General features: G+C 44.5%; 1 protein-coding gene across 2 annotated transcripts in view; it reads right to left on the bottom strand.

Annotated features, from left to right (window-relative positions):
* PDCD11 (programmed cell death 11) overlaps positions 1-19,877 on the bottom strand; it is a 44,404-nt gene that overhangs the window by 19,935 nt on the left and 4,592 nt on the right. For both annotated transcript variants that reach the window (XM_027062981.2, XM_027062979.2), the window contains exons 4-19: positions 19,436-19,603; positions 17,813-17,974; positions 16,376-16,499; positions 15,699-15,880; positions 11,392-11,499; positions 9,623-9,829; positions 8,852-8,976; positions 8,608-8,668; positions 7,811-7,957; positions 6,356-6,607; positions 5,654-5,788; positions 4,710-4,904; positions 3,692-3,862; positions 2,557-2,776; positions 1,621-1,770; positions 1,075-1,190 (exon numbers count right to left, since the gene is read on the bottom strand). In XM_027062981.2, coding sequence (XP_026918782.2) covers positions 1,075-1,190; positions 1,621-1,770; positions 2,557-2,776; positions 3,692-3,862; positions 4,710-4,904; positions 5,654-5,788; positions 6,356-6,607; positions 7,811-7,957; positions 8,608-8,668; positions 8,852-8,976; positions 9,623-9,829; positions 11,392-11,499; positions 15,699-15,880; positions 16,376-16,499; positions 17,813-17,974; positions 19,436-19,603 — 2,523 coding nt within the window. The remainder of the gene's footprint in view (positions 1-1,074; positions 1,191-1,620; positions 1,771-2,556; positions 2,777-3,691; positions 3,863-4,709; positions 4,905-5,653; positions 5,789-6,355; positions 6,608-7,810; positions 7,958-8,607; positions 8,669-8,851; positions 8,977-9,622; positions 9,830-11,391; positions 11,500-15,698; positions 15,881-16,375; positions 16,500-17,812; positions 17,975-19,435; positions 19,604-19,877) is intronic.

Genomic DNA, 19,877 nt, shown 5'->3' with positions numbered 1-19,877 from the left:
ACCAGAGACATTCCTGAGAGCTTATTGTGTTCAAGGCATTTAGCCTACCTTTCCCCAAAATCCAACCTGTGCTCACGCCCTTATATGCACCAGCTTCGCTTAGATAAATTAGGGACCTGCCAGAAAACTTAGTGAGGGATTAACTTTGTTTCTATTTCTGTTTTCCCAAGTCTTAATTATAGGCAACCAGACATTAAGAATCATTATGCATGTAATTCTCTCTACCATACCCTACACAATTAGATGCTTAAGAAGTACTTTAAATGATGACCAAATATATATACCATCCAGAGGCAAATACTACAAATGTTGAGATTTCCCTCAAACCCATTCTTCTCTCACACAAAAGTGTACAGGAGAGGGTGTAGATGAACAGCCTGGAGGTCAGAAGCACCCACAGACATGTTCTGTTTGGTTCATATGTTTTAAAAAACACAGTTTCCAATGTTTCCCACATTTATTTCAAATAAAAATCAAATTCTGCCTTCTCTTAAAAATCAGATGCAGCAACCCTAGATGCAGATGTTCTTGCTTAGCCACGAGTCTAAGTCACCTCTGCCCCTCTATGGGCTTCTCATGCCCACTTCAACTCATTTACGTGATCTACCTGGCCCTGAAGACTGGGTGACCACATAATTTATCGCTGGAACCAAAGGGCAAGTCAGTGCTATTAATAACCACACCAATTGGGGCGCCTGGGTGGCGCAGTCGGTTAAGCGTCCGACTTCAGCCAGGTCACGATCTCGCGGTCCATGAGTTCGAGCCCCGCGTCAGGCTCTGGGCTGATGGCTCAGAGCCTGGAGCCTGTTTCCGATTCTGTGTCTCCCTCTCTCTCTGCCCCTCCCCCGTTCATGCTCTGTCTCTCTCTGTCCCCAAAAAAATAAACGTTGAAAAAAAATAAATAAATAAATAAATAACCCCACCAAGAGGTATAACCATGACCCGGACAAAGCCAGACATAATGATCCTCTTATCTACAGCCATTTGCATTAGAACCCTTGAGCAAAGTGTGTGGGGCTAAAGAGGTCCGCAATGCCTTCGAAACCAGGGAACGGAAGTCATCCACAAGCTTACCTTTTTAGCTTTTCGATTCACCAAATCGTGGCAAAGGGAAACATGTACCTCCAACTTCAACATATCAACATTTAAGATTACAGCCTTCTTTTTCTGCCCAGGTTCCACCTCTTGCCCTGAAGTGCAGAAAGAATCAAACACAACGTGATCACCCTCTTGGAGCAGGGAAGGAAGCATCTGCCCAAGAGTCTTGCAAGCCCTTAGGCACAAAAAAGAAAAGACAGCATCTGTTCTGGGTCTATAGGGCCTAGGAAAACCAAAAGCCTGGCTCCCATAATTCAGGTTCAGGTGTGCCTTAATTTATGCACCCTGACAGACAAAAATCTAGACTTACCCAATTATAACAATAAAAGGATTCACACCTAAACATCCTTTAACATGCTGTCAACTGCATTGATTTTCATTCATAAACGACAGGGATGACAAAATTTTCTCCTGAATCAGCTCATCAACACTATGTATTTGGAAATTTCTGTATCCAGGAGAGGGAACAATGAGCAAAGGATTTCCCCCAAGAACCACGAGGGGCGAGACAGAAGTGCTCACCTGCCCGATGATATCTGCTCGCTCTCAGGACCAGGCCAGGCACTGGGCCCTCACTGAACACCACAGAGCCATCCTCCAACACCTCCTGCACCTCTAGGTCAAGGACCATCCCTGGAATCATCTCAGCCAGTGTCTGGATCAACACAGAGTCTGCCAGAGACCCAAAGGAAACAGGGATTAACAAGCAGAAATGCTCACCATTCTTTTCCTTTGGAAATGTGCCGCCATGCTGGGGACGGCAGAGCATTGCAAGCGCTGTGAAAGTAAAGTTACTTTGGGTAGAAATATGTGATACCCATGAACACTCCTATCGCAGGCAGAGAGAACTATGCCTCTTACCAATCCTACCTGGCCACAGTTCATGAAAGTAGCCAACAAATACCACACACACACCCTTTCCTTTGACTTCTGGATTTTCATTGCTTCTGTTTGGAATCTACCCTTTCAAGCTTCTTATTCCCAAATCCCATCAGGGTGCCAACAATCCTACCCATGGTTCAAAACAGGAAGATCAACATAATAATTCCTCATAAAGTCTTCTAGAAGGTCCCTGTTCTATTCTATCATTCACCAGATATTTGTTGAATAAAAGAACAAGGGAAAAGGTGAATGGATTCACAACAAACGCAAACCTGAGGCCATAAAACTAAGGGAAATTTTGGTTTTGGTCTGGCAGGGAGCACAAGGGGGACCTGGAATCTTTATCTGAATCTGGGTGGTAAATAGGAATGTTCATTTTATAAACATTCACTGAACTGTACGCTAAATGATTTATGCCCTTTATACAGGTTATACTCCCACTAAAAAAAAAAAAAAAAAAAATTTATCCAAATTGTATGTAGTATCTGGGAAGCCCAACAACTCATTGGAACAGATGGGCATGATGTGTGACACACGCCCTCACCCGCCCCTCATCCCCAGTCCCCGCGCCCCCACCTCGGCTGCTCATGAGGCTGCGCACACCCTGCCGCTCTTCCAGGCACTGGCTCAGGAGGAGGAGGCTGGTGGTAGCCAGGTCCCCTAGACCGCAGTCCGACAGCCGCAGAGACAGCAGCATGCGCTGCTTCTCCTCGTCCACATTGGTCACCTTTGCAACCACCGTCTGCCCCTCGACAAAGTGGTCACTTGTGGAGGTCACAAACTTGTCACTCATAATCTAAAGGGAAGAGTGGGCAGAAATTAAGAAACAAGTATCTATCAAGACAACCCATTTAATGCCCCCCCCGAAAAGAATGTGGGGTGGGGTGGGGTGGGAGGGAGAGATGGGAGCCAGGAAGCCCGCCCTCTCCAAGCCCTCTCTAAGCACAACTTTACCCCTCTTCCAGAAAACCATATGAGGCCCTGGCTGTCCAACCCAACCTCCTAGAGGGCACCCAGCCAAGGAGGCACATCACTGGCAAGCCAGAGGAACACGAGCTGCCCATGTCTCTAACACCCATGGTAACCCTCTGCCCCATGGCATACATGCGTCTGGGGGCTTCCCCTCTGCTCCCATTGTTAAAATTGCTCTGGCAAGGATTGCAAATAAGATTTGCCCAGGGAAAAAATCAGGGAGACAAACTTCTGGGAAGGAAGAAGTATTTATGAATTATCTGTGGCAGGAGTAACAACACACCATTTGCTTGCAGTGACCTCCCAACTCTGGGTCTCAGTTCATTCAGCAGGCATGAGGGGGTTCAACTATGGGATCACTAAGATTTTTCCCAGTCTGAAAAGTCTATGAATTTGATGACACTATGGTGGAGGGGATCATTTCAAGGGTGTTCTGGTAACATAACACCTCAAAAACCTCAGAAGGTTGTAAAACCTGTACTCAGCTGCTCAGGAAAATCAACTTCCATGTCTATACATACCCAGAGTATAGAAACGAAGGTGCCTTTTCTTCTAGGACACAGCCCTGCACCAGGACACACATGGCTGGGCAAGGTCTCAGCCCCATTCCCCGCAGGTGCCTTTTGCCTTGCCCCTGAAAATCTTTCAAGGCATTTGGGTATCCTGCTCCTTTCCACCCTCAGGCTCCATGACCCTAATGTCTCTCCTCCAACACTCTTGGGCATGGAACTGAACTCACAGCTTTGGGGGCCAGTCCACTAAGGCCTGATGGGAACTGGACGAACACACCGTAGTCCTTGATGCTCTTCACAAAACCAATGAGCAGCATCCCAGGATGGATTTCTGAGAAGCTCTTAGGATCCTGGCCGCCCTCCACGGTGGAAACCAAAGCTGGCTTCCTGCAAAGGAGCTGGTAGCACTTCATCAAGGAACATTCCAGAAGAGGCAGATGAACTTATCCATCCATTTCCTTTTTCCACCCTACATCCTCTGTTGCTACAATGGTCTAAGCATGCAGACCAGCAGCATTAGCATCACCCGGAACTTGTGAGAAATGCAAATTCCCAAGCACTGCCCCAGACCTACAAACTCTGGGGCGAGCCCAGCAAGCTGGCTGAACAAGCCCTCCAGGTGACTCTGATACACACTCACGTTTCAGAACCGGTTTTCTCCCTCTGCCTATGAATTCATCTCCAGATTACCGGAAGGGACAAAAAAAGGGACCGGCTCAGCCCTGTGCTTTGGCAGCTGGATCTGCCACAGTCTTCACACAACCCTACCTCACCTCCTCTGCCTATCTGCACTCTAAGGAGATTTTATTTTACATTCTGTGTAAATAACATCCTACTGCCTCTTTTCTGGCAGTGTCCTCCTTCGAGGTGCACACACCAAGACCAAGGGGAATATGCTGAGTCTCATATGGGGGGGGACAGGAGGAGGAAGATAGCAACTACCTTATGAATTGTTTCAGCTCAAGGGACAGGCGCTGAGTGTCTGAGAAGGCAAGGTGTGCTACTGGAAATATCCCACTGGGACTGGCAGGCCACACCGCCCCCTCTGGACTGGACTGACCGCATCTGCTGATAGGACTTCAATCCTCTTACTTTCCACCAGGTCTGGTCACTGGTCTGGTTTTTTGGAGGTACTCCTGAAGTCAAATGGCTGACATTTCCCCATGGGGTTTCCAATGAAGAGCAGAGCCTGACCCAGAATCTTCCCCAAGGGCCCATGGCTCACCAGATACCAGTAAAGGATACAACATGTCCCTCACTCTGGCTCAGACACAAGACTCTGTGAAGGATGTCGCCAGCCTGGAGCCAGTGATACAACAGAGGGCCGTTGGCGACATGGTCCGACAGATGAGGTATGGGGAGGAAAGCAGGGACGTTGTGGGGCAGAACAGCCACCTCCAGCCCATCCTTGGTCTTCTCTAAAACCTTTACATCCACCAACTACTCAGGAAAAGAAAGACAAAAAATAGTACTTATCTTGAGTAGACAGCAACCACACCTGGCTCAGGCAGACATAAGAGGTATCAAGTTCCAGCACCAGGAATATGGAGAGGTCAAGATCAGAGAAGCAGCTTTCTTCCACACCGCTGCCCCCAAAGACCCCACAGGTACGCACACGCACATACACCCATACACCCCGGGACCCACTTGCACACTCATGTCACTTTTCTCCCAAGGGGAAAGACAGTCTCACAGGCTGGTCCTAGGGACCAGAGAGGAAAAAGGAAAGAGGACAGCAGTACACTGCTGAAAAGTCAGACCACAATGGTGCTTTCCTGGACAGCTTCCATTTGCTCTGACACACAGAAAGAACCCTGTCTCGAGGTCTTCAGTTCTCTCTACCCCCAGAATCTTTTTTTTTTTAATGTTTGTTTATTTTTATTTTCAGGGAGAGAGAGAGTAAGAGAGGGAGGAGAATAGAGAGAGGGAGAGAAAGAATCCCAAGCAGGCTCCATGCTGTCAGCACAGAGCCCAATGTGGGGCTCGATCCCATGAACTGTGAGATCACGATCTGAGCCAAAATAAAGAGTCAGATGCTTGACTGAGCTACCCAGGCGCCCCTCTAGCCCCAGAATCTTATCTAGCTGCCTTTATCTTTCCTGCCATGGATCCCAGTGCCCCACGTGTCAGTGGCACCCTGCTTTCTGTCAGTGTAAACTAAAATAGCTTGTCTGGAGAAGTCCAGGTACCTGTCCAACACTAACAGCTCTTCTTTTCTTCTGACTGTGTCCCGTATGCTCTCTCTTTGGATCACCCAGCAGCTTGAAGGACAAGAGCATCCTCTCTTTAGATGACTCACAGTTCAGCACCGCAACCTTCACCACCTGGTGAGAAACCACACTTGCCTGGTGAACTCTTCCCAGCAAGCCTATGAGGCCCTAGAGAGCTGCCCTCAGTGAGCACTGCAGAGTGAGATACACCAAGACTTTGGATTAGATCAGAGGCAGTGGAAAGAAATGTACTGAAAGCTACACAGAATCTCAAATCAGCCTTTTGGGTGAAAGGAAGACATGAATAAATTTCTGGTACAACCCCAAGCTTTAAACAATTATTTTTCCTAGATAAACCCCGACTCACTAGTTTCTTGGCACTGCCACCTTGTGGTGACAGTGGCCTCAGAGCAACTTCTGATGGGAGGGACACTGGTATGTTGTAGGTAAAGACTATTTTCTATCAGGTTGTGGGCTTGAGGTCCATTAGTTTGCTAGCTTTTGCAGAACCCCCTTGAGGGGTTCTGTCAGTTCTGTTCTACAGCTCCTCCGCTCAGCTGGCTCAAGCCCACTGCCCCACATGCTCATTCCTTATCCCTTAAAAAGTAGTCCTCCTACAACTCCTTCAAATCTGTGTTCATGGGGTCACCAAGGATAAGGGCCTATCGAAGGAAAGGTTACCTGGCCGACGTAAAAGACCCTCTCTGGGTCAGGGACATACTCGGCACTGAGCTCATGCTTGGGCACTAGACCCTGCACATCATTGTAGAACTTCACAATGCAGCCATAGTCCTTGACTCTGAGGATGAAGCCGTGTGTCTGCAGACCAGGCTTGGCATCGGCATAGCAGGTAATGGCAGGCAGTTTGGACTCAATCAGGGTTTTCTTCAGGGTCATCATCAACTTCTTGGCTTCAGGATCACAAAGCAAAACCTAGGGGAAGGATACTAGTCGTCATTAAGTTACCCGTTATCAAGAGAGCCACTGGCCTAGTCTCTGCAACATCTGAACCCAAAGGCCATGGTCAGTGCCAGAGAACCTGCTATCTCTTTGCCTCTGAGTACTGTCAGAGGCAAATCCTCCCTCCTCCCTGCTGGGACGACAATCTAGGGAAGATTCACCTATTTCAAATGTACTTCCTCCCACATAACAGAATGAACCATCAAACCAATTTACCAGCTCAGGACTGTGTATTAGTTATAAATTAAGGCCGAGAGATCCAACCATCTCTCATCCCTCAGGTTATCTCCTAAAGGGCAGAGAAATTCCTCTACTTCTAACCTCCTGACTCCACTATTGAACAATCTTGCACCAATGGGTGATCAATACCTATTTTGACTCAATAATGAAACAAAATGAGAGGAAGAACATCTAACATTGTGACTGGCTACACAAACCAGGCCCTATGCTAGCCACTGCTAACCACATGTAACCTTCACAACTCTGCAAAGCTTCTCTTGGGATTCAAGACTTTGTTATAAACCACTCATATTTCAGCAACTTAGCTTGTCTATTTCTGGGCCTGACACACATTGCTTGCTCCTCCTCAAATCCTTTCCAGTTCAAGTACCACCTCTGCCAGAAATCTAGAAGACATTATTGTCATAGAGACCTGAATTTGAAAACTGGTTCTGCCATTTATTAACTCTGTGACTTCGGGCAAGAAATTTCACTTTCCTAAGCTTTCACTTCCACACCCACAAAATGAGGATAACAGTACTTACTTTATACGGTTGTTTTCAGGATTCAATGACATAAAGCATGTCATGAGCCTAGCATAGCAACTGATACAAAATACATGTTACACTGTAGTTGCTATTAACATCATCAATGATTCTTGCTGGCCCAGCCCACTGTCACCTCCCCTTTGTGATACGATCATAGGACACAGCCTGTACCAAACCATGTGATAAAAGGTTGCACAACAGCCTGCTCTTTTCATGTATGAATATTTTAACTCTCAATTATATTACACAATTCTCAAGGGCAGAGACACACTTTTCTCTTCCCAATGCCAGGCACAGCACCATAGATGTTAGATGGTCACTTTGTGGAAAAAGGCAGAAACTTCAGCTGAAAAGCAATGCTCTCTTCCCATCTGGCCAAAACCCCAAGGAGACCCTTCAAGAAGCTCACCCGGCACTTGACCTCATCCCCAATGTGGTATTTCTTCTCTGGATTCTTTATCAGGATGTCGGCCAGGTGTATGGGAGGTACCAGGCCCCTGATTTGTTCACCCACTTTCACCAGCATCCCATATGGCTTTATGGTCAGCACCGTGCCCTAGGGAGTCCAAAGAAAAGAAGCCATCATGCCTCAAGAATGGTTTTTCTTCCACCTCTTACAACAAAGCATGTCACATCTCTTTCAAAGCCCACCTTTCCAGACTAACTGTGCCTGTTTTTCCAGATGTCATGGGGTAAAGCACGTACCCCACACTGATCTGAAGGCAGTATGGTTGATTCATGGGAATCTTCACATCTTTTTGTGGGAGCGTGTTCTTTCGGCCTACCTCACAAGCACATTCTCTGAAGGAGAGATCTATGTCTCCTAAGGAATGAACTCTACATATAAAGGAGATGTGCTCAAATGGGGCTAAATGGTTAGACAGGAGAGGCAACTGCAAGTGACTTACTAACATCACAGGAGCTCAACTATCACAAAATTAACTTTTGACCTGGTCTAATAAACACCATCAAACCCCAGGATTTATGACCTACTGCCTCTGTGTAGCTGGGTGATGCTATTAAGACCTTACCTTGAAATTAATTACAAGTTACTCCAGGGAAGAAAAAGAAATGCCAGTTAACAGGTAGAGAGAAGGAAGGTGACTTTAAATGTGTTCACATGACAACTAATAAGCTAACAGTTAACCTGTTAACTAAAGAATGTCTGAAGGTGGAAGGGTATCTAATTATGTGCTTGAGTCTTACCTTTACCAATGCCCCAGGTTTGATGTCATGGTACCGAAGGTATTGAGCTTCAATAACAGATCTAGAACAAAAAGAAAATACAAGATCACATAAACCAGGGCAGAGGCTACCTAAAATTCAGGGCTACCAGAATCATGCTGGCAAGAAAGAGAACCCTCACCAAGCCAGGCCAAGAGAAAGTGTGAACGTGCACGCACAGAGGGGCCCATCTCCACAGCCCCACATGCGCTGATGACAGACTTACGTCCTCAGAGAGAGCAAAGCCAGTTCATCCATTTGGCTGTAATCGATGATTCTACACTTGTGGGTGTTCCCTGGCTTGAAGGCCTCGGCATTGAAGACGTTCTTAGAATCGGAGAGATGGCTGAGCTACAAAGTACCAAGTGATTAAGGACAAGCCAGAGACTGTAGATCTGAGGCAATCAGGTATGGAAGCACGTGACATAACTCAACACATTTATCACATACCATAAAAACAGTAGTCTGATTGCCTGTTAAAATAATTCTTCTAACTAAAACACTGTTCTTTACTATCATAGACTCTCTATAAGGTCAGAGAACAGTCTAGATCATGGATCAGTATACTATAGTTCACAAGTCAGTGCCTATTTTTATAAATGAAAGTTTTATTGACCACAGCCATGCTCTTTCATTTACATACTGTCTATGGCTGCTTTTGGCTTTAACAATAGAGTTGAGTAGTGAGGACAGAGATCATATAGCCCACAAACCTGAAATACTTACTATCTAGCCCTTTCAAAAACTTTGCCAAGCTCTGGTACAGATCTTAACACACTCTTGTGCCTACCATCAACCAGGTATCAAAATAAGTCAAATTAATCCTGAAGAATTCTAACAGAACATACATTGTTCTAATCCCTATATAGAGTCCTCCACACTTGGGAATATTCAAAAACCGGAAACTAATACAAAGGATGAAGGAAACAAACAAGGACCCACGTATCCCCAAAGTCCTTCTAGGGGTAAATCCTGGTGAAACAAAGAGCCTCCTCACCCGGGCATAGGCCAGAGCCCCATCCTTCAGCCTGAAAGTGGCCCCAGCCTTGCTGGAAAAGCTCTGGACAGGAACATCCTCCAGCACTGCTCCCAGGTGCTGGCAGGAGAGCCGGGTGAGTGAGCGCCCAGGCTGCAGGAAGATGGGGCGCAGGCTCAGCCTCACAGCCCTGGTCCGAGGATGGACACAGAGAACACAGGCCCTTACCTACACAAGGGAAAGAGCATAATGAGCAGGAGGCACACAGAATATAACGCACCTAAAGCAGACCTTCAAAGGCCAAGACTCAACATGTGCTGACCAGGTTATGGATATAAGTACTCCTATCAGCTTGTGCGATCAAGCAGCATGTGGAAACATCGAACAAAATGTCCCAGAAGGACTATATCCAACTAAATCAATGCTTACTCAAGGTCAGCAAAACATATTAGGGTCCCCTCAATACCATGAGGCTAATAATACATATGCAGCAGAAGCCATGTACTGGCATCACTGTATCAGAGGCTCATCTGAAATATACCAGAAACAGCCTGCTCTGAGCACAAGGCTACAGCACACAAAACGCCTGCACTTTGTTTACAAATATGATTATAAAGAGAAAAAATTATTAGAAAAACGTTTACGAATATGTGGTGGGAAAACCAGTTTAGTTAAAAAATACGTCTATATAGGGGCACCTGGGCGGCTCAGTCGGTTAAGCATCCAACTTTGGCTCAAGTCATGATCTCAGTTTGTGGGTTCAGGTCCCACGTTAGGCTCTCTGCTGTCAGCACAGAGCCCACTTCAGATCCTCTGTCCCCCTCTTTCCTTACTCCTCCCCAGCTAGCGCACACACTCTATCAAAAATTAAACATTAACAAAAAAAGGTTCAAAAAAAAATGTGTCTCTACAGAACCCACCAGCAATGTTATTGTTAAAAACAAAAAAGGAAAGAATCGTTTTAGAATTCTTTTTAAAACTCTGAATAACATATATTGGGATTTTCTTCCCAAATATCCATGTTCATTGTAAAAAATTTAGATATTTAGATAAGGGTAGAAAAAAACCACCCAGAGTTAATCATTAACACCTGACTGTAAATCTTCCAATATTTTAAGTAAGCATACTATTAAAAAATATTTTCAGGGTCACCTGAATGGCCCAGTCAGTTGAGCATCTGACTCTTGATTTCAGCTCAGGTCATGATTCCAGGGTCGTGGAATCAAGCCCCGCATCAGCTCTGCCCTGAGGGTGGAGCCTGCTCAAGAGTGCTCTCTCTCTTTTGGCCCCCTCCCTCTCACTCTCTGTATATCTGTCTGTCTGTCTGTCTGTCTCTCTCTGTGCTCCTCTCCCCCCGCTTGAGCACTCTCTCTCAAAAAAAAAAAAAAAAAAAAAATTGCTTTTCAAAGTTGGTTCTGCTCTATTCTCTTCACAGCACTTTTAAACACATTTTTCTATTTAAATATAGATTTTGTTCTTTTACATTAAATATTTTTCTTAAACACTTTAAATGGTAAGAGCAAAAGATCCACTACTCACCCCCTAAAATCAAACTACCTAAAAGAGTAATAAATGCAAACTACAAGTTGCCTTCTTTTTCACAGGCTCCATTTCTCATCTCAGTCCACAGAAATAACTACGGTGGCTTCCTGTGGTCCTTCCAAAACACCTTTCCTTCCCCTCGCCGCCTCTAATACCCGTACACACGTAGCCCTAGGACCAGCCCATAGCTAACTGCAACACTGGACAGCTGTTTGGGACACAAATGGAATCAAGAAAACATTTCTTACTGTTTGGTTTGAGAAGTATGTTCCAGCTTTCTTGGGATCCAAGTGCATAAAGTCAACCAGGCCAGTGAAGAATGAGAGGAAGTTCAATATAAGGCCATGTGGAGTCACCTGAAAACAAACAGAAGTCAAGAATGTAAGAGACGTTGTGCAGATGAAACACTCAATGCTACATTTTCCATAACCACTGTGTATTTCTCCTCCCCCAGCTAACCCTTGACAATCTTTCTTCTTATAAAATTAAGTGGCAGGGCAACTCCTGGCTCTAGCTGTTTCTTTATTCAGTAAGCTCACCTCCCCTCAAACCTGAGGGGACATCAATCCTCCAGTCCTCGGGATTTCCATATGGAATGGAGGACAATTTGCACAAAGACCCTCAGGGAACCGTCAGCCTGACAACGTGGACAAATTGTTGCTAACTTGGTGATTTGCCCAGACTCAGAAGGCAAAACCCAAATGCATGCAAAAGGGAGATACTGACCACGCTGATTCATCCTACAGAGCCCCCCAAAAGCTAAGTAATTAGAGGTGACAAGCACCTCAAAAGAAAGCAGTGAGGCAGATGACTGAAATCAGGGAAACTAAATTAGATCTCCAGGTCCTCTCCTCACACCATAGGGCCTGTGCCTCTCCCGCCTCCACAGGAAACCTGTATGAGACTGAAAAGACAGAGGAGTGCAAACTCTGAAAATGCAGATTAAGCAAAATTCTGAACATCATACAGATATAGACATGGAGACATCCAGCCCCTCTCCCACCTATCTCTCAGGCAGCCAAGATATTACCCCCCTGAGGAGAGATTAATAGATCCTTTCTAGAAAAATCTGACATGCCAGAGAAGACTTGTAACCATGACATCTGGAGCTTGCTCAAAGTCTGCTAGCTCCTGATCCTGACACTGAATTCAGCCAGTCAACAAGTCCCACCCAACCAGGCACACCACATTTTATACCACCTCAATGATAAGATGGCAGTCAAAACACAAATTCAGTACAGGAGATAAAATTAAAGTTGAGGGACTCTCCCAGAAGGTAGGATCTAGATAAATACATGCACATGCCAAAACAAAGGAGAGAAAAAACATAAGAAAATTAGAAAACTGATAATTAAGTCCAACACCATTCTATCAGGAGTTTAAGAGAAAGAAGAGGAAATTATACTTAAAAAAAAGTGAGGAAGTGGGGGATGCCTGGGTGGCTCAGCTGGTTAAGCATCCGAATCTTGATTTGGCTTGGGTCATGACCTCATGGTTCGTGGGACTAAGACCGAACCTGGACTCTGCACTGACTGCATGGAGCCTGCTTGGGATTCTCTCTCTCCTCTCTCTGCCCCTCCTCGGCTCACTCTCTCTCAAAAATAAACAAACATTAAAAAATTTAAAAAATTAAATCTTTTTAAAAAAGTCTGATAAGGGGCTAGTATCCAGAATATACAAAGAAATCTTACAACTTAATAAATAAGAAGACAACCTAATTTTAAAATAGGCTAAAGACTTTTGAACAGATATTTCTCCAAAGAAGATATACAAATGGCCAGAATACAACCAGTGCATGAAAAGATGCTCAACGTTACTAATCACTAGAGAAATGTAAACCCCAATCATAAGGAGATGCCACTTCCCACCCATGAGGACGGGTATAATAAAAATAAAAAACAAATGTTTGTGAAAATTTGGAGAAACTGAAACCTTTAATTGCAGGTAGGAGTGTAAACCGGTGCCGTCCCTTTGGCTGTTCCTCTAAAAAGTCAGTTACCATATGACCCAGCAATTCTATTCCCAACCATAGGCCTAAGAGAAATGAAAACTTACATCCACACAAAAACTTAAACATGAATTTCACAGCAGTATTACTCAAAACATCCCAAAGTGGAAACAACCCAAATGGCCACCAACTAATGAATGGAAAAACACAATCTGTCATATCCATAGTGTGGAATATTATTTAGCCACAGAAAGGGATGAATCACTGATACTTGCTACAACATACATGAACCCTGAAACCATGAAAACATCATGCCAAGTGAAAGAAACCAGACACAGAAGGCCACATATTATAGGATTCCATTTATATGAAACACCCCCAAGAGACAAATCTAGAGACAAAAAGCAGAGCCAGAGGCTTGAGAGAGACAGGGATGGAGATTGACCACCAATGGGTACAGGGTTTCTTTACAGCGGTGATGCAAATGTTCTGGAATTTAACAGTGGTGACAGGATGAGCATTGGGTATTGTATGGAAACCAACTTGACATTATATATAAAAAAAATTAAAAAATAAATAGTGGTGATAGCTGCGCATCTTTGTGAATACACTAAAAAAAAATCACTAAATTATACGTTTTTTAAAGGATGGCTCTTCCTATATGTGAATTACATGTCAATATGAATATAGAAAAAAAAAACAGTAAATACAAGAAATTTTCTCAGAATTTAAAGATCTGCATTTCTGAATTGTAGGACAAATAAATGGAGACAGATCCACACAAAAACAAATCACCATGACATTTTAAAATAAAAGGGATAAAGATAAAATCTTTAAATTCTTCCAAAAATAAAAAATACATACAAGGAAAAGAAATCAAAGTAACATCAGACTTTTTAAGAGCAACAGAGGCTAGATGACAATGGGAACAAGGTCTTCCAATTCCTCAAGTTATTTTTGACAAAAGGATGCTAATCCCAGCTTTACTACCAATCACATGTGAGTGTAGAATAAGGACATTTTTCTACTCTGTGACTCCACTGGGAGAGGAGCTTGGCTTCCAGTGCCTTTTCCCTTTGCTGATTTTGCTTTGCCTCCTTTCATCATAATAAATCATAGTGATGAGTATCACCATATGCTGAGTCCTGTAAGTGTTTCCAGTGCATCAGTGAACCTGGGGGTGGTCCTGGGGATCCAACACACTAGGTCAGGAAATCAACCTCCCATGTACCTTTCCAATGATGCTTCTGGAGAATGTGTCATGCTAAAATGAGCAAGTAAACCAAAAAAAAGAATATATTGAATCAAAGACTCCCATATAGGAGAAAGAGGGGAAGGAGCAGGATGACCAAGAAGGTAAGTCTTAGGATATCGGTTCTCCAGGGTTCCTACCAGAGCAACCAGTCTAGCCTGCAGGAGGATAACAGGAAAAAGGGCCCTAGGTTTAAAAACAACAACAACAACAACAACAACTAAGAGGTTATCTAAAGGAAAAATCTTTATGGAAAATTGTAATATAAGGAAAATGCAGGATATACAGTATTATGAAACAGTGATAGGTAGGAAGAGAATTTGGCAAATGACAAAAACAAAGCTGATAATCAGCTCCCAGGAAAAAGGCTGTTCAAGAAATAGTCATAGTATGTTACCTGGCTCAGCACTAAATAATATGTACATCAAACACTGATTAATGATTTAACCAAAATTTAAAATACTGTTAGGGGGTTGGAGGAAGGGAAGGGGAAAATTGAGAGAGCCAAATCATCATCTACCACAGTAAGAACTTAAAACTCAATGCCTAGGGGCACCTTGGTGGCTCAGTCGGTTAAGTGTTTGACTATTGATTTTGGCTCCAACTATGATCTCACAGTTCGTGAGATCAAGCCCTGCATTGGGCTCTGCACTGAGAGCGTGGAGCCTACTTAGGATTCTCTCTCCCCCCTCCTCTCTCTGCCTCTCCCCTGTTCATGCATACTCTCTCTCTTGCTCTCTCTCAAAAATAAGTAAACATGTAAAAAAAAAAAAGTATTTTATGGGGTGCCTGGGTAGCTCAGTCGGTTAAGCGTCTGACTTGAGCTCAGGTCATGATCTCACAATTCCTGAGTTTGAGCCCTGCGTCAGATTCTGTACTGACAGCTCAGAGCCTGGAACCTGCTTCAGATTCTGTGTCTCCCTCTCTCTCTGCCCCTCCCTGACTCGTGCTCTCTCAAAAACAAATAAAAACATTACAAAGATAAAATTAAAAGAGTGTAGCGCTTAAAAAAAAAATAGATAAATAAAAGTATTTTAATACTATTTGACCTTTCCAATCAGCACTGTTCAAAAGAAACATGGTCCATATGTAAGCCTATACCTTTAAGTTCTCTAACAATCACATTTTAAAAACTACAAAGAAATAAGTGAAATTTATCTTAATAACACTTTAACCCAATAGATGTAAAATACTGTCATTTCCACATATGGCACTGGCTACATTTCTACTGTGTAAAGCCACATATGACCAATGGCTACCCTACTGGACAGCACAATTTCAGGTTGTGTGCATAGCACTACTTCAGTAAAAATTACCTTTATTTTAGAAAATAGTAATGACAATGAATGGCTTACCTTCTGTACCTGGGCTTTGACAACCAGTCCTGGTAGCAAGTTATTAAGGGTCCAGTTTTGCTCCTCAGTAGCAATGGCGGTAGAAACTTCAGAATGACCAATAGATAGACTAACAACTCCTCCGTTACCTTTCACCTCTTCAATAACGCAGTTCAGATAATGACCCACCTTCATTTCAGCACCTGCAAGCCCCAGCCCCCCAAAAGGCAAAATACCTCCATGAGAAGGGCTCTTAATTTGGGTTCAAGTAATACCTGAAAAGATCCATGGTTTACCTGCCTAGTTACCATGTAATACCCATGTTCCCAATCTCTCAGTGACCAACTACAAGAGGGGAATAAAGTGACCCTGACTGATCTGGAATCAACACCACTTAAAAATATGAAAATCTCAACAAGGCAGGAAGAGTGCTGGCTCAGAGGCCCTGGGGGCTCAAATTTCAGGGGAATCTTCTAGGTGAGAAAAAGCAAAACTGGTCCATTGGATCTAAACCCTGTCACTCCCTGGCTCTTCACACATCTTCCCTTTTCTATCAGCTGGGATTAACACTGATTTTAGCAAAGCCAAACAGCTTTTGGGGTCACCATTCTGTCATTTTACTCACCAAACAGCAGTTAAACATAATCCCTACACGTACCACCTCACTACCATGTACCTGCCCCTCTTTTTCCCCTCACCTTTGTTCTTCTGTCGGATATATTCCTGGGCTTTCTGCAGTGGCAGGAAAGCTCTGGCCCCACCAACACCAATGTCCACTAGGTAGCCGTGGTCTTCCAGGCTGGACACAGTGCCTGTGAGCAGCTGGAAGAGAAAGCATTCCCCAGAGTTCAAAAGTCAAAGGTAATGGGATACACAACAAACATCTCCTACCAAACATGAATGTTCCCATCATCAATCTTGACATATCATCCGTAATCCTCTCCCACTCCCCCTCCCAATAACTTGTAACTGTAAATTTCAATCCCGCTAGAGGATAGAGAAGGGAAAGACATCAAGTTTAATTCTCCATTGGCTTGAGGGATCTTATGGTTTCCAGTCAGTGAAGAGTGTTATAAACAGGTGGGGAATGACAAAGAGGGGTTTCTCCCCTGAAGAATTTCCAAAAGATAAGAAAGACTATTATGTTACACAAAGAGGAATAAACCAGATGGCCTTGCAAGGTCACTCCCAGCGCCATGACTAATCCAGAACTACTCTTCTAGCAGTCATCATGTCTTCTAAGTGCCTCCAAGACTTCGAAAAAAGAGAAAAATCTTGCCAACCTCCTGCACATTTCATCAGGAGCAGTGTGAAGTTCCAATCTGGCTCTTACTAGCCATTTTGTCTTTGGCAAGTCACAAACCCGAGTCCATTTTCTCAAATGCACAAAGGTATACCTATCTGCCTCACAGGGCTATGAGAATTTAAGATAAAATGTCTAAAACAGCGCCTGCCAAACAGCAGGCTCTTGATGCTTGTCAATTTCCTGCACCTTGGGTTATTTTTATTCCCCTTTCTACCCACCTTTCAGGCCTGTCCCAAACTGACTGCTTCTACCTAAAGGTTAAAAGATCATATTGATCTCCTTCCTCTCAATTACAAGAGCACTTAGAGGAGTATAGTTTATTCGAGCATGTTTTACACCTATTGGACGTTGACACTTGGAGCTAATTTCTCCTGAATCTCCACAGGACTGGGAGACTCAATAGCGAGCTCCTCATTAGTACAGCTGACAGACTAATTGCCCTGACTACCTGTCTCCTGCTCTCGGAGAGCAGTCCTCAAGCATTCCCTACAGATGCCAGATAGCCTCTGAAAAAAAAATCTGTAAAGAACAAGTCTTGGTAAGCAAGGCACTTTGTGAACTCCTCACTCCTGCTAAGCCTCCTTGAAGACTTTTTTTTTTTTTAATTTGGCCACCAATGAACCTTCCCTTTCTCCCCTCCAAGGTAGTGTGATTACGTTCAAGCCTTCAATTTCCACTAGAGTACCCAAGCATCCTAGAGACTGTCCTTCTCAGGAAAAGACCCACCCCTGTGTGTAAGCTGAAAGTCAAAGGTCACCTAGATACTCCCCAGGAGGCAGGCCAGGAAAAAGGCACATGGTCTGCTCCTCTTCCTTGACCTGATACCTACCATGCCGGGCTTCAGGGCCTCAGCAGATAACACTTCGTTGACATTTTTGGGGTTCAGAGATAGCTTGACACTCTTTTTGCCCCCTTCTGTGAAGCCCACACTGCTCACCACACACCTCACCAGCATCCCAGGTGAGAAGAGTTCAGGCAAGCGGGCCAGGTCCTGCACAATACAAATGAGAAAATTCTGATACATACCCCTCCTCTGGACCAATATACCACTGCCCAACCTTGGCTCGGTGGTTTCTCATCCTCGGACCCCAAAGAGCCCAAAAGGCGGATGAAGAGGGTAACCACTCACCCATAAAGGAAAAGGGATCTATGGCCAAGTCAGTCTTCACTTTCAGTATGAAGCCTCCGTATCTCCCCAGAACAGGCAGATGTAAATGACTTGTCAAGAGCTGTCTGTATTCACCATCTCCGTTTCTTCACCTCCTGCTCCCTTCAGGTCACTGCCTCTATGTTCCACCTCTCACACACCACTTTATCTCCCAGTAAAATCACCAGTGACCTCCATGTCACTAAATCCAAATCTGTTCTCCAGTCCTCCTTATATGTGACCTTTAAAAGGCATTTAACACTGGCGCCTCTCCTTCCTTTTTTAAACATTTCCTCCCTGGCTTCCAAGCCCTTCATGTGCTGGTTTTCTTTACTATCCCTCTGGCCCCTCCTCCTTCTTCCAACAGCGACTCTCCTACTCAAGACGTTAAAATACTTGAGGGTCAGTCTTCCTCGACGATCAGTATTTACTCGAGGGTCAGTTTTTCGGTCTCTTCTCACTCTATTCACTCCTTCTAGGCACCCTCTTCCCTCTTCTTAGCTTCAGTCACCACCTACACAGAGCAGTCACACATGCACATTTCTGGCCCAGACCTGTCAGAGCTCTGGAATCACCTGTCTACTGGATGTCTCCACCATTCCTCAAACTCAACACAGCAAAAAAATAAAATCATCATCATCTCTCCCAATCCAGGTCCTCTCTCAGGGTTTCTATCTCAGGATGGCAAGGCTGACCATCAAGTCAGGTACAACAGAAACCCAGGACTCATCCCCCATATCAAACCCATCAGTGCCCATGGACTTTTCCTCCTCAGGCCGCAGGAAACCCTGAATGCAACCTGCCATCAGGTGGACTACTATAGTAACCTCCTACCTGGTCTCTGGGCAACTACACATGCCTCTTCAATCTAATCTCTGTGTTGTCTACGTACAAACATTTCAAGGGCTTCCCACTGGTTCTAGAATTAAAAACTAATCCTTAACATGACCCAGCCTCCAGCTAGCTCTCCTGCCCCATCCCACGCCACTTTCCCTTGCTTTCTATGCCATAGCCACACTAGCCTTCTCTCAGCTCCTTCTGCCTGAACTCCTTTCTTTATTTACCTGGTATACCCTCATCCTTCAGATCTCAGCTCAAGCATTCCTTCCCCAGGGAAGTCTCCCAGGCTCCCTAGGCTAAGTCAAAATCTCCTTATTAAAAAAAAAAAAAAAAATTAAAATCCCCTATTATAAACTCTCATGGCACCTTGCACCTGGGCTTCTCAGCATTTAACAAAGTTGTAATTTAACATCTACCTATGCACCATTTAGTTCCAGTTATTGAGTACATTCAGGTCTCCCTTACCTTCAGAGGTTCTTCTTGAGCCACCTGCTCACTCAGCTTTTTGGTGTAAGCATCACAGATTTCAGTCACTTGCACAAAGCCCTTGAGGCCATTGGGGAGACTCACCACCAGTTCCAGTTCATTTACCTCTTTCACACAACCCAAAATCCGCATCCCCTCACACAGGGACTAGAAGAGAAAAAGTGAAATGTGTACAATAGGGAAAAGACCAATGAATGGGATCAGGGGTTGTGGCTTCTAGTCTCAACTCTGACTTATAATTTTTTTTTTTAAGTTTATTCATTTTTGAGAGAGAGAGAGTGAAGAGGAGAGGGGCAGAGAGAGAGAGGGAGACACAGAATCCAAAGCAGGCTCCAGGCTCTGAGCTGTCAGCACAGAGCCCGACGTGGGGCTTGAACTCATGAACTACGAGATCATGACCTGAGCCAAAGTCGGATGCTTA

Source organism: Acinonyx jubatus, chromosome D2, assembly GCF_027475565.1.
Source record: "Acinonyx jubatus isolate Ajub_Pintada_27869175 chromosome D2, VMU_Ajub_asm_v1.0, whole genome shotgun sequence".
Classification (NCBI taxonomy): domain Eukaryota; kingdom Metazoa; phylum Chordata; class Mammalia; order Carnivora; family Felidae; genus Acinonyx; species Acinonyx jubatus.
The sequence above is the reverse complement of the archived record's forward strand: the minus strand, read 5'-3'. Positions and strand labels throughout refer to the sequence as shown.